Source organism: Choristoneura fumiferana, chromosome 11 (assembly GCF_025370935.1).
Source record: "Choristoneura fumiferana chromosome 11, NRCan_CFum_1, whole genome shotgun sequence".
In the NCBI taxonomy this organism is placed as follows: Eukaryota; Metazoa; Arthropoda; class Insecta; order Lepidoptera; family Tortricidae; genus Choristoneura; species Choristoneura fumiferana.
In genome coordinates this window covers 10693926-10706510 of record NC_133482.1, presented here as the reverse complement: position 1 = coordinate 10706510, position 12585 = coordinate 10693926, and the positions used below count along the sequence as shown (strand labels likewise).

Here is a 12585-nt window from a genome sequence, read left to right as displayed (position 1 = left end):
TTTAGATTTATTATAGTTTTAGCTTATTTAATTTTATTGTACCTAATATACCTTTTTTTTTAGTTGGTCCTGTATTGTTCTGGAAATAAATATAGTCGTGTAAATGCCTAAAAAAAAATGGATTGTCCCAGAAAACTTAAGGTACATACCCATTTTTTAATAAATAAACACTGTTAAGTACTACCTAAAACGAGTGGTTTCTAATGATCATATACGTAAAATTTCTTTGTTTAAGGCATACTGCCAGTTATTTCATACCTGCAGCCTGTGGGTCAATTATACTCAAAAAGCCTACAGCGTGCAGCGCCCTACGCGTTCAATTATAACAACGCATTCAGGATGCTGCTGGGGCTGCCGAGGCGCTGCAGAGCGTCAGGAATGTTCGCGGAGGCGCATGCAGACGGCTTCCACGCAATCATGCTGAAACCGGTCGCCTCGCTGCTGCAGCGCATCACTCGCAGCCCCAACAGCCTCCTTAAAATAGTGCTGGAGCGGAATGACGGCCCATTTATGTGCCACTGGAACCAGCTGCATGTGCTGCCCACAGTATAGATGTACTTAATGTAATGTTATTGTTCTTAATTTTTATGTGTATGATCCGAGTTGGTCGAAGTAAATAAATTTATTATTATTAATTCAAATAAGTGTTATTGTTTCTGATATGAGTTCATCATCAAATTACATGGTATTATTTCCTTGAATTTATTTGAGAAAAGCACTATACATTATACAAGCCTCGTCCGCGAACAGGAATTATCGGCCTCGTATCTAGCTAGATGGACTCGTTTTAGAACACTCGGTAATCTATAAGTACTCGGCCGGGAATCCCCTATTTCGCGGCCTCTGCAGTAATGTACTATTTCTTCCCTTAAAAAATATCGTAAACCACTTACAAATTGTTATCAAATGAACTGCAGGGCTACTACGAAACTAGAAACTCGTATCGTACCGTCCCTCTCGCTCTCGTATTAAATAGTATAAGTGTCAGAGGGAACGCACGACACGAACTTCGAGTTTCGGGTTTCGTAGTAGCCCTGCTGATGGATGATGATAGTGATAGCATTATTTCAGAACGTAGAAAGAAACTCAATCACGTCACAGTCATACTGCCTCGCCATTGGTTGGATATCACGCCATAGTCTTAAAATAGATCGTGAGATCACCCTTTCAAATTTTGTTTAGGTTGAAGTAGGACGGCACACTCGAAAAGTATACTTAGCCATATTAACAAGCGGCTGTTATGTCATTTTGTATCGAGGGGTGAGAAATTCTCAGGAGAGAAGGGCATCCCCAAAGCGACGACGACGTCACCGCGAGATGAGTCATCGTTGTTGTGTTCTCGTTTGTGGATAATCTTCATCGCTCATTTGTTTCGAATCGCAGCTGTCACAAACTTGCCAGTGAACTGAACTGTCAAAATCAGAATAAGCAAGATAGAAAACGAACGCGATACTCAGTTATTACGCGGAACTAAAACTAGAACTGGTTTGGACTTAACCTCGTCAATTGGCTGATGATAATACGCTTGTGTATTACGTAAATTGTCCGTGTGCTGTGTTAGAATTTGTGTTAGACTATGACTATGAAGCTGGATCTTAGTGACCAGTCGAACCATTCCGAGGGGTCGAGCGATAGCCAGTCCTCTCAGGGGTCCACGAACAATGACTTCATGGCGACGATGCAGGCCTCCAGGTCCCTTCTTACGGTAAGTACAAGTTTCAAGGTCACTGCTTTTGATATCAGCTGAGTGATATCTGGGCTATATGTTGGACCTTAACAAACCACAAATGACTCCTAGCTAGACTATGGTTAACCTCAATTATATTGATTGTTTGTGCTTAAGGATTCAAGTATAATACTATAAAATAAACATTCCATAATTATTGTTTACGTTTGAAACGGGAACATCTTTTAACCACAAATCAACTTCATTCTGTCCTTGTTTTCTGGTTGATATTTAAATTACAAAAGCTAAAGACATCTATGAAACAGTAAACTCAGTTAGGTTAAGTGTCAGTTAACAGTTGTTGAGTTAGGTTAGTGTAAGTTACCTGCCTTTCCTGAAAAGTTTTAGCCAATCTACCATTTAATAGTACAAAGCTGGTACTTTATGGTGGACAGAGCTGGATTAGTATTTAATAAATTTATTTGTGAAATATGAGTTACTTAGTAAAAAAATGTTTATTGATAAGTGTTTATTCCAAGTAACTAGGCAATGCAATAAGAAAAAATAATAGACACTAAAATATTTTCTATTGAAACTGAAATCTTCCTCTCTACAGAAAGCCACTCTTTCATAATAAGTGTGTTAAAGACACATTTACCTTTTATAGTTTTAAATAATGGTTTGAATTAATACAGATTTATCCTAGGGGTTTAATAATTTTGCACAAATTATGTTAAGGGAAAATCGGGCTTCTCATAAAGGATTGAAGAAAGAAAATAAATAGTGATGGTTATCAACTTGCACTTTTCATAGCAAAGGGTATGGTTGACCGAAAAAACAAATACATTTGAATATTCACTTTTGTTCTTAACTATAAAATAAATACTTACCTTCTTAGAATTACACCTCTTTACAGTACAAAACCTTTTTATTTATGTCAAATTAGTATCAAATGACATTCATTTCTGTCATAACAATACAACTATTGTTGAAAATTTAATTACATTAGGTGAAGTTTTATTGTAATCTAAATAATCCAATGCACATTGTATCTAAAGTTGATATTCAAGTATTTCAAGTAGAGTCCTAATGAATAAAGTGCACATATGATCACAGTATATTTACATTCACAATATGGATTTGACACAATACTTGGATTTTATAACAATGCACACAATGTGTTATTTGCAATATCAATTTTAAAAGGAAAAAAGACAATATAATGTTTATTTTAAACTAAAAAATGTCCTGAAGAAAAACCTCAGTTACAGAACTGAAAAAGTTGTGTAGCAGCTGATAGAAGATAAAGAGGTGGATATGCCAGAGGGTGCCAATAAAAATTGTGTGCAATATTTAAAGTACTTAAATTACCTTCCTGTGACTTCTGTTAAAGTAGAAAGGTCATTTAGTTATTTAAAATGGTTTTTTTCTAATCAACATGAACAACTGACAGCTAAATCTATTGAACAAATTTTAATAAATAAGTATATATATAAATCTCATAATTTGTGAATTATAATATGTAAAGTTTAAAATACTTGTGTATTTGTTTTTTTGTCTACCATACTTTGCCACAAAAATTGCATATTGATAACAATCACTACTAATAAATTAAAATTAACAGCTCATAATGTTGGTACCTATTTCTTCTTCAAATCTTGACTCTAAAATTTGATGATGTAAGACCTATAGATCTTCTATGTAATCGTATATATGTTTGATAACAGACAAGTTTCATAGAATACTTTGATAAGATTAAACTTATCACTTAGTTATCATGTATTATAGGGATGTTAGTCATCGCACAAGTATCTAATCCTTTAAGCAAATAAAATTATTCTTATATTATGTACATTCATTTCTGTGTAAAAAAAATTCTTTTGCTGATATATCTTGTCTTGTGCTTCTGATTGAAAAAATCTGATTTAAAATCCAAGCACAACAAGAAGGAAAACTCCATGGATGGTAGGTAAATCTTATATTGCATACTTTTTAAATGTTTTTCTTTTAGTAGGTATTTATTTTGCTTAAAATTTGCAAATCATTTTTAACAGTGCCCCTTGAAATGTCGACAAACTATTTATCGAATTTCATTTAATCAAAAAAAAAATCAACAGAATATTCAATACTAATATTTTCTCTTGGAGTAAACTGTGCAGATGGTAGGACCATTGGTAGGACCTTGTGCAAGGTCCGCCCGGATTGCTACCACCATCTTGCTCGCTAATCCATCCGTGAAGCAGCAGTGCTTGCACTGTTGTTCCGGCTTGGAGAGTAAGACAGTCAGTAAAATTACTGGCACTTGAGGTATCCCATCTTCAGCCTCTAGGTTAGCAACGCATCTGCAATACCCCTGTTGTTGCAGATGTTTATGGGTGGTGGTGATCTCTTACCATTAGGAGACGCACTTGCTAGTTTGCCATCCAGTAAAATAAAAAAATATATATAAATATTTCCAGAAATTAAAAAATCAATGATTTAAAAATACTTGTTTTAATCATTCGAAGTAATGAACATTCAATGAAATTATAAAATAGCAAACATTGACTTTTAACTGAAATTTGATTAAAAGTTTTTCGACATTTCAAGGGTAAACCCAATTTTAACACTTTTACTGGCCAGATACACTTGAAATTTTAAGGAAGTTGGATGACGATGCAATAATAGAGTACCAAACCGAAATAGCTGTATTAAAAATTAAATAATTTGTAATATCTATTCTACTATCATGTGAAAATTAAATTACTGAACTGTAGTTGCAACTTCCAACTGAGAAGATTGAAATATAACTGAAAAAAAAAAAAAAAAAAACAGCCTTAATCTTTCTTAGTCTCACTAAAATATTCGCAGTTTCTTCACAAATTTCTAAATTTATTGCAAAATTACTATAGGAGGTACATTTATTTTGACTATAACTCTACAATCATTTGTACAGTCAGCTACAAAGGTATCAAACCTTAATGTTAAGTCAATAAAGTCATGTATACATATTTTTATAACTTGGCCGAATCTATTTTTTTTGTAGTTAAATATAAATACCAAACAAATAAAAATTCTTAGGCAGATAATGGCAAATGACACTAAATAAAAACATATCCATACAATTTTTAAAACATTTCTAGATTTAGAAATTCAAACTTGCTGACTTGCAATTTTCACATACAAAAAGCACTAATCTCGTTTTGTACTGCTTTCTTCCTTATTAATATAAAAATACATTTTTTTTCCCGCGGCTTCGCCCGCGTGGAATTCGGTTATCGTGCGCTGTTCCCTCGGGAGCTGTGCATTTTCCAGGATAAAAAGTAGGCTATGTCACTCTGGCCCATAAACTATCACCATGCCGAAAATCACGTCGATCCGTCGCTCCGTTTCGATGTGAAAAACGGACAAACATACAAACACACACACTTTCGCATTTATAATATTAGTATGGATACTAAATAGCCGCACAGCACAGCACACAATGGCTAATAAAACAAAGAGCATAAGCAACACTAACAGTGTTAACTAAAGTTATCTTGTCCCTGTTACAGAAGGAGGAAACATTTAACAGATAGTATTGTTGTTGTTAAAACTTGGGATTCCCCATATTATATTGTTTTTGGATGTACTCTGTAAATACAACAACTAATTATTTATTACATTTTAAATATATAATACTTGTTGTGCTTCACTTTTATCAATTTATCCTGCCTGCCATATTTGGACTGTTTATAGTTGTTTTGTTTGTAGTTTGTTGTTTAATATGTGTATGCGTCCAACTTCCAACAGAGCTTTTTCATATTGCTGAAAACTACCCCCTTATTTAGAAATGCTGGTTAAGCTTATGTCTACTAATGATTAATTTGTCATTATCTTTTTTTCTTTCTCTAAAAGTTTAAAACATTGGTGCAGTTTGTTCAGTATAAATAAAGGGACAAAAAATTCGTAACTGTTCATGACGAAATGTCTATAATTGTAAATCTTATCTGATTGATTGACATATATTATGGTCTTTATAAAATAATCTATAGATACTGGCAAACTTGTTGTGTAAATTATCTTGATGCGTAGAAGCGAATTTAACGTCTTCTTAGTAATAAAGCACAAAATTGTCTTCACACATCACCCAATGCTCAAGTTACCAGCATGCACCAGTATGTAAATACACTAATGCCAACGCTCACTCTTTCTCTAACTAACCACTACAGCTCACACGACTTATCGCACAAAAACATTGTTAAGAAAAATTACACCAACTGTTCTGCCTTATTGCAATAGCTGTGGTCACGAGTAGACTAAAGTGTAGGTATCACATTATAACCGCGCGAGTTTTCGAACTACCCGCCTTTCAGCTTTTTTTTTTGTATTGGCACCGTAACATAACAAATCGACCAACATTTCCAATCCATACTATAATATTATAAATGCGAAAGTGTGTGTTTTTGTATGTTTTTCCGGGGTCCATATTGACTCTCATAAAAATCATTTTTCTATTTTCTATTTTACTTTCCATTTGTGTTCATAATAAGTACTTTTCATAATTTTTTTCCTCATGTTTTTTTTATTCATAAATTTTTATTACTAACATCGGAACTCATAACAGTCAGTGTTCATGTCAACTCATGTAACTCATAATGTTGAGACAAATATCATAATTTTCTTATTAATAAGCGCATTAATAAGAAAAAATATTTGAACTCATAATAATTGTTTTTCATAACGGTAACTAAACTACCTATTCAAAATAAGATTTACGTATATCGTTATCTATATAAGTATTAGTTAAATAAATATGTTCGATCCTGGCGCTTCGCCGGGCGCTACCGCGGCACACTCGCTTCGCTCGCTCGGCTCGCGCACTGTATTTTCGCAGTTCTACCTAATGGGTCTATATTGACTCCCATAACGTTAAACTTTCGATTTGGTTTTTCCATACCGTTGTTTGTCATAATCGTTGCTCGTCATATTATCTTTGGTCATAATTTCAAGTCATAATTTTCTTTCGCCCCCTTTCATTATAGTCATACTTGTTAAGACTTAAGGCCATTTTTTGGCCGGATGCTGCACTTCGTGAAGAAAGCAAGCCGCTTTGCACAGTGATAGTACAGACTAAACTGAGTGATTTGACTCGCAGCAGCGGAAGTTTCACCCTTAGGAACAGAGATGGCGCCACTTCTTTAAAAAATATTTCAAAAAATTCTACAAGCTAAAGTAATAAACCGATTTCAATGTTTAATATCTCAAATGAGAGCCTATTATATACGTTACTTATAAAAAAATACAAAAAAAAATATTTACAAAAAACTTTTGTCAAAAAACGCCATCTTAAGTTTTTTCTCTTACCTGATTTGTAGTTTTTACTTGATTGCTTAAAAAAACTGTATGCAACATGAATGGTTTAATGCATGTTACATATTACTGAGTACATAACGAGTATTTAAAAAAAAATCCGACATCGATACCTATCATATTTAACGAAATATGAAAGTTTAAATGTGAGCACAAATTTCTTTAAAAATATTTCAAAAAATTCTACAAGCTTAAGTAATAGACCGATTTGAATGTTTAATATCTCAAATTAAAGCTCATAACATTTATTATTTACAAAAAAATATAAAAAAAATATTTACTGAAAACTTTTGGCAAAAAACACCATCTCAAGTTTTTTTTTCTTACCTGATTGGTAGTTTTTATTTGATTGCTTAAAAAAACTGTATGCAACATGAATGGTTTAATGCATATACATATTACTGAGTACATAATAAGTATTAAAAAAAAATTCGACACCGATACCTATCATATTTCACGAAATATGAAAGTTTAAATGTGAGCACAAATTTCTTTAAAAAAATTCAATAAATTCTACAAGCTAAACTAATAAACCGATTTAAATGTTTAATATCCCAAATTAAAGCTCATAAAATTCACTATGTAGAAAAAATATTTAAAAAATATTTACTGAAAACTTTTGGCAAAAAACGCCATCATAAGTTTTTATTTCTTACCTGATTGGTAGTTTTTACTTCATTGCTTAAAAACATTGTATGTTGTATGCAACATGAATGGTTTAATGCATACTTATATATATTTCTGAGTAAATAACAAGTATTATAAAAAAAACCCCGACACCGATACCCTTCATACTTCACGAAATATTTAAGTTTAATTGTGCACGCTTTTCTTACAAATAAATTTCAACGAAATCTTCAAGTGAAACTAGTACTCTGATTATAATGTTTAATGTTAAATGAAAAGAAGAACGAAATTACCTAATTTATCAAAAAAAAAGTTTTTTCCTGGTGTTACGAAAAAATATAATTACTTGTAATTATTAAGACAAAAAATAAAAACTATATCGTTTCCGGCATAGTTGGTTCTGAGATGTAATATATATTGCTTAGTAGTTGGCGAATTTATTTAAAAATTAGCTTTTTATCTGATAGGTAGGGCTACAGCTTATAGATATGTCACATTTGAAATAAAAGACTATGAACATCAATGTTTATCAAATATGTAAATTAAAACCTATAAGTCCTCTTCGGGTTCATCGGCAGATGTAGAACTGAAAAGGAAAAGTCGTTTTGATGTACTTGTGCTATTCCAATACTACAAAATCTCAGATCTTTTAGACACGGACTGTGTTGCTGTAATTACTGTTGAATTATTTTTGTGCCTAGTTGATTACCATTAGATCTAAAATTTTGTGCCTACCTGTGGAAATCAGTGGTCAGCATACAAAATAACCCTGCATTGAATATTATATTAACTTACTTTTGATTTGTACAGCCACCTTTGCAGGATTTACACTGGGCAGTGCATGGTAAGCTGACCCGACGACACCCCACAACGCATGGTATCGCAGCCAGATTTCCAGCCACAATACTTAATGGTCCAAGAGGCTTACTTTCTTTTGCCAACTCTCTTTTGCCTTAGTCCATCCCCAAGAAGATGGACATGGTATGGACATGCTCTCTATAAACATACACTGCGTGCAGCTTACCAAGCGGGCCAAATATGGAGAAACGCTCTGAAACCAGAAGTTTCCGTACCATGCCCATCTTCTTGGGGATGGACTAAGGCAAAAGAGAGTTGGCAAAAGAAAGTAAGCCTCTTGGACCATTAAGTATTGTGGCTGGAAATCTGGCTGCGATACCATGCGTTGTGGGTGTCGTCGGGTCAGCTTACCATGCACTGCCCAGTGTAAATCCTGCAAAGGTGGCTGTACAAATCAAAAGTAAGTTAATATAATATTCAAAGCAGGGTTATTTTGTATGCTGACCACTGATTTCCACAGGTAGGCACAAAATTTTAGATCTAATGGTAATCAACTAGGCACAAAAATAATTCAACAGTAATTACAGCAACACAGTCCGTGTCTAAAAGATCTGAGATTTTGTAGTATTGGAATAGCACAAGTACATCAAAACGACTTTTCCTTTTCAGTTCTACATCTGCCGATGAACCCGAAGAGGACTTATAGGTTTTAATTTACATATTTGATAAACATTGATGTTCATAGTCTTTTATTTCAAATGTGACATATCTATAAGCTGTAGCCCTACCTATCAGATAAAAAGCTAATTTTTAAATAAATTCGCCAACTACTAAGCAATATATATTACATCTCAGAACCAACTATGCCGGAAACGATATAGTTTTTATTTTTTGTCTTAATAATTACAAGTAATTATATTTTTTCGTAACACCAGGAAAAAACTTTTTTTTTGATAAATTAGGTAATTTCGTTCTTCTTTTCATTTAACATTAAACATTATAATCAGAGTACTAGTTTCACTTGAAGATTTCGTTGAAATTTATTTGTAAGAAAAGCGTGCACAATTAAACTTAAATATTTCGTGAAGTATGAAGGGTATCGGTGTCGGGTTTTTTTTTATAATACTTGTTATTTACTCAGAAATATATATAAGTATGCATTAAACCATTCATGTTGCATACAACATACAATGTTTTTAAGCAATGAAGTAAAAACTACCAATCAGGTAAGAAATAAAAACTTATGATGTCGTTTTTTGCCAAAAGTTTTCAGTAAATATTTTTTTAATATTTTTTTCTACATAGTGAATTTTATGAGCTTTAATTTGGGATATTAAACATTTAAATCGGTTTATTAGTTTAGCTTGTAGAATTTATTAAATTTTTTTAAAGAAATTTGTGCTCACATTTAAACTTTCATATTTCGTTAAATATGATAGGTATCGGTGTCGAATTTTTTTTTAAATACTTATTATGTACTCAGTAATATGTATATGCATTAAACCATTCATGTTACATACAGTTTTTTTAAGCAATCAAATAAAAACTACCAATCAGGTAAGAAAAAAAAACTTGAGATGGTGTTTTTTGCCAAAAGTTTTCAGTAAATATTTTTTTTATATTTTTTTGTAAATAATAAATGTTATGAGCTTTAATTTGAGATATTAAACATTGAAATCGGTTTATTACTTAAGCTTGTAGAATTTTTTGAAATATTTTTTAAAGAAATTTGTGCTCACATTTAAACTTTCATATTTCGTTAAATATGATAGGTATCGGTGTCGGATTTTTTTTTAAATACTCGTTATGTACTCAGTAATATGTACATGCATTAAACCATTCATGTTGCATACAGTTTTTTTAAGCAATCAGGTAAAAACTACAAATCAGGTAAGAAAAAAAAACTTAAGATGGCGTTTTTTGACAAAAGTTTTTTGTAAATATTTTTTTTGTATTTTTTATAAGTAACGTATATAATAGGCTCTCATTTGAGATATTAAACATTGAAATCGGTTTATTACTTTAGCTTGTAGAATTTTTTGAAATATTTTTTAAAGAAGTGGCGCCATCTCTGTTCCTAAGGGTGAAACTTCCGCTGCTGCGAGTCAAATCACTCAGTTTAGTCTGTACTATCACTGTGCAAAGCGGCTTGCTTTCTTCACGAAGTGCAGCATTTTGTCTCTAACAAGTATGACTATTAGTCATCTCATAACTATTGAATTTCATACCGTTATTGGTCATAACATTTAATGTGGTAATTATATTGAAAGGTTGAAATTCAAAAGGAATATTATTATTTGACATAACGCATTTCTGTCAGCTGGTACTTTTTGTAAGGGGTCACAGTTCTAACCTAACCTACTTTTCTGGCAGCTATTTTTTTGTAAGGGGTCGCAGTTCTAACCAAACCTAACCTATATATATACTTTTCTGTCAGCTGGTACTTTTTGTAAGTGGTCACAGTTCTAACCTAACCTAACCTACTTTTCTGGCAACTATTTTTTTGTATTGGTCGCAGTCCTAACCTAACCTGGTTTTTTGTCGGCTGGTTCTTTTTAAAAGAAGTCACAACGTATGACATGTATTATTTCTGAATTTTAAAATTATTCCTTAAAAACATTAGAGAATAAAATGGTATGAATAATAATGAAAAAAAAAATGAAAATAATTTATTGCATAAAAAACTTATAAACAAGAGTCTACGGCTCTGGATCCTGATAATAAAAATAATAATAAAAAAAAATCACGGGACAAAATGGTATGAATAATAATAATAATAAATATAAAAATATGACCTACAATATTTATGAAAAATAAACAATATGCCTTTTGATATTATGCTGATCAATTTTATGACTTTTGTCTTGTATGGCATGAACATTATTCTACTTAATCATTATATTTATTTTTCGCGTTATACCTAACAACGATTATGACTATTGATTATTATGACCAAAAATAATATGGGTACCAAGTTCTGACTATCGAAAATCGAAACAATAAAGTTATGGGTGTCGAAGGGATCCCCTACCTAACACTCCTCCTCGCTCCGCTCGTCGTCGTACCTAACGGAATCCTTCCTTAAATACATAATTTCACACCATCAAAAAATTTCCAAGCCCCTGCGCGTCAATATTGCGGATAATGACACTTATGATAAAGAAATCATATGAGAACAAATATTAGTATATAAGAAATTTATGAATATTGGCGTTATGAATTAGAATGATTAGGAGTTTCGATCGCTAGTATAAGAAAATATATGCTAGTATAAGAAAACAAAAATTTGTATGGACGAGGTGTATGATTAGTGATATTATGAATTCTGATGATTATGAGTTTCGATCGTTAGTATTAAAAAAAAATGATGAAGTGAAGAGTGATCATTATAGTGTAAAGTGGTATGAGAAAAAATTTCGGACTTCCGATAATTGGACTTAAAAAGTTATGTAAAAAAATGCGCACCGGTCTGTCTGTCTATTTTTGGCATAGAGACAGTTTATGGGCCAGAGAGTGACATAGGCTACGGTTTATTCCGGAAAAATGCTGAGTTCCCGAGGGCCCCCCCGCACCCACTACGCTACGCCACTGCCCCCGTCCCCTGAAATTAAAAAAAAGGTATTGACAACATGGAATTTTGTACTTACAAGAAAATAAAACAACAAAGATATGGTCAGTACATCATTATTGTAATTAAACATTTCGGGAAACAAATCCACAAAATCCTCAACCCGTTCCCGTATTTGATAATTCTCTTGAGTTTTGAGGACTACAATTTGCCAATCTGATCAAATTAATATATTTAGATTACTCTGATTCTGATTATATTAGGATGGCAGGCAAGATATTTGCAATACCTACCAACCTAGAAAAATTAACGCCGGACCAGACAGGTTGCAGATCCAAGATTCAGCCATCCCCTGAGTTGTCAATAGGTAGCTGTAATCACTGCAATCAAATGACAGGCTTTTTCGTTCACATATTCTATCATCCGAAGAATTACATGCTTCCATTTTGGCTTTGAATTTGATATTTGGTAGGTATATTGCGTATAATACTTTAAGCAACAAAAACACTACTCTCGCTTAGTATCACTGCAGTGAGCATAATAGCAAACGTGGAAAATATTACTCAAAGTAAGTAGGTACATAGGTATCCATCCA

At 32.5% G+C, this 12585-nt stretch overlaps 1 protein-coding gene across 2 annotated transcripts in view; it reads left to right on the top strand.

Moving 5' to 3' along the window:
• The first annotated feature begins 1185 nt into the window (after positions 1-1185).
• The window catches only part of kay (transcription factor kayak), an 85122-nt gene continuing 73722 nt past the window's right edge, over positions 1186-12585 (top strand). For both annotated transcript variants that reach the window (XM_074094530.1, XM_074094528.1), the window contains exon 1: positions 1186-1705. In XM_074094530.1, the coding sequence (XP_073950631.1) occupies positions 1577-1705 (129 nt within the window). In that variant the 5' untranslated portion in view covers positions 1186-1576. The remainder of the gene's footprint in view (positions 1706-12585) is intronic.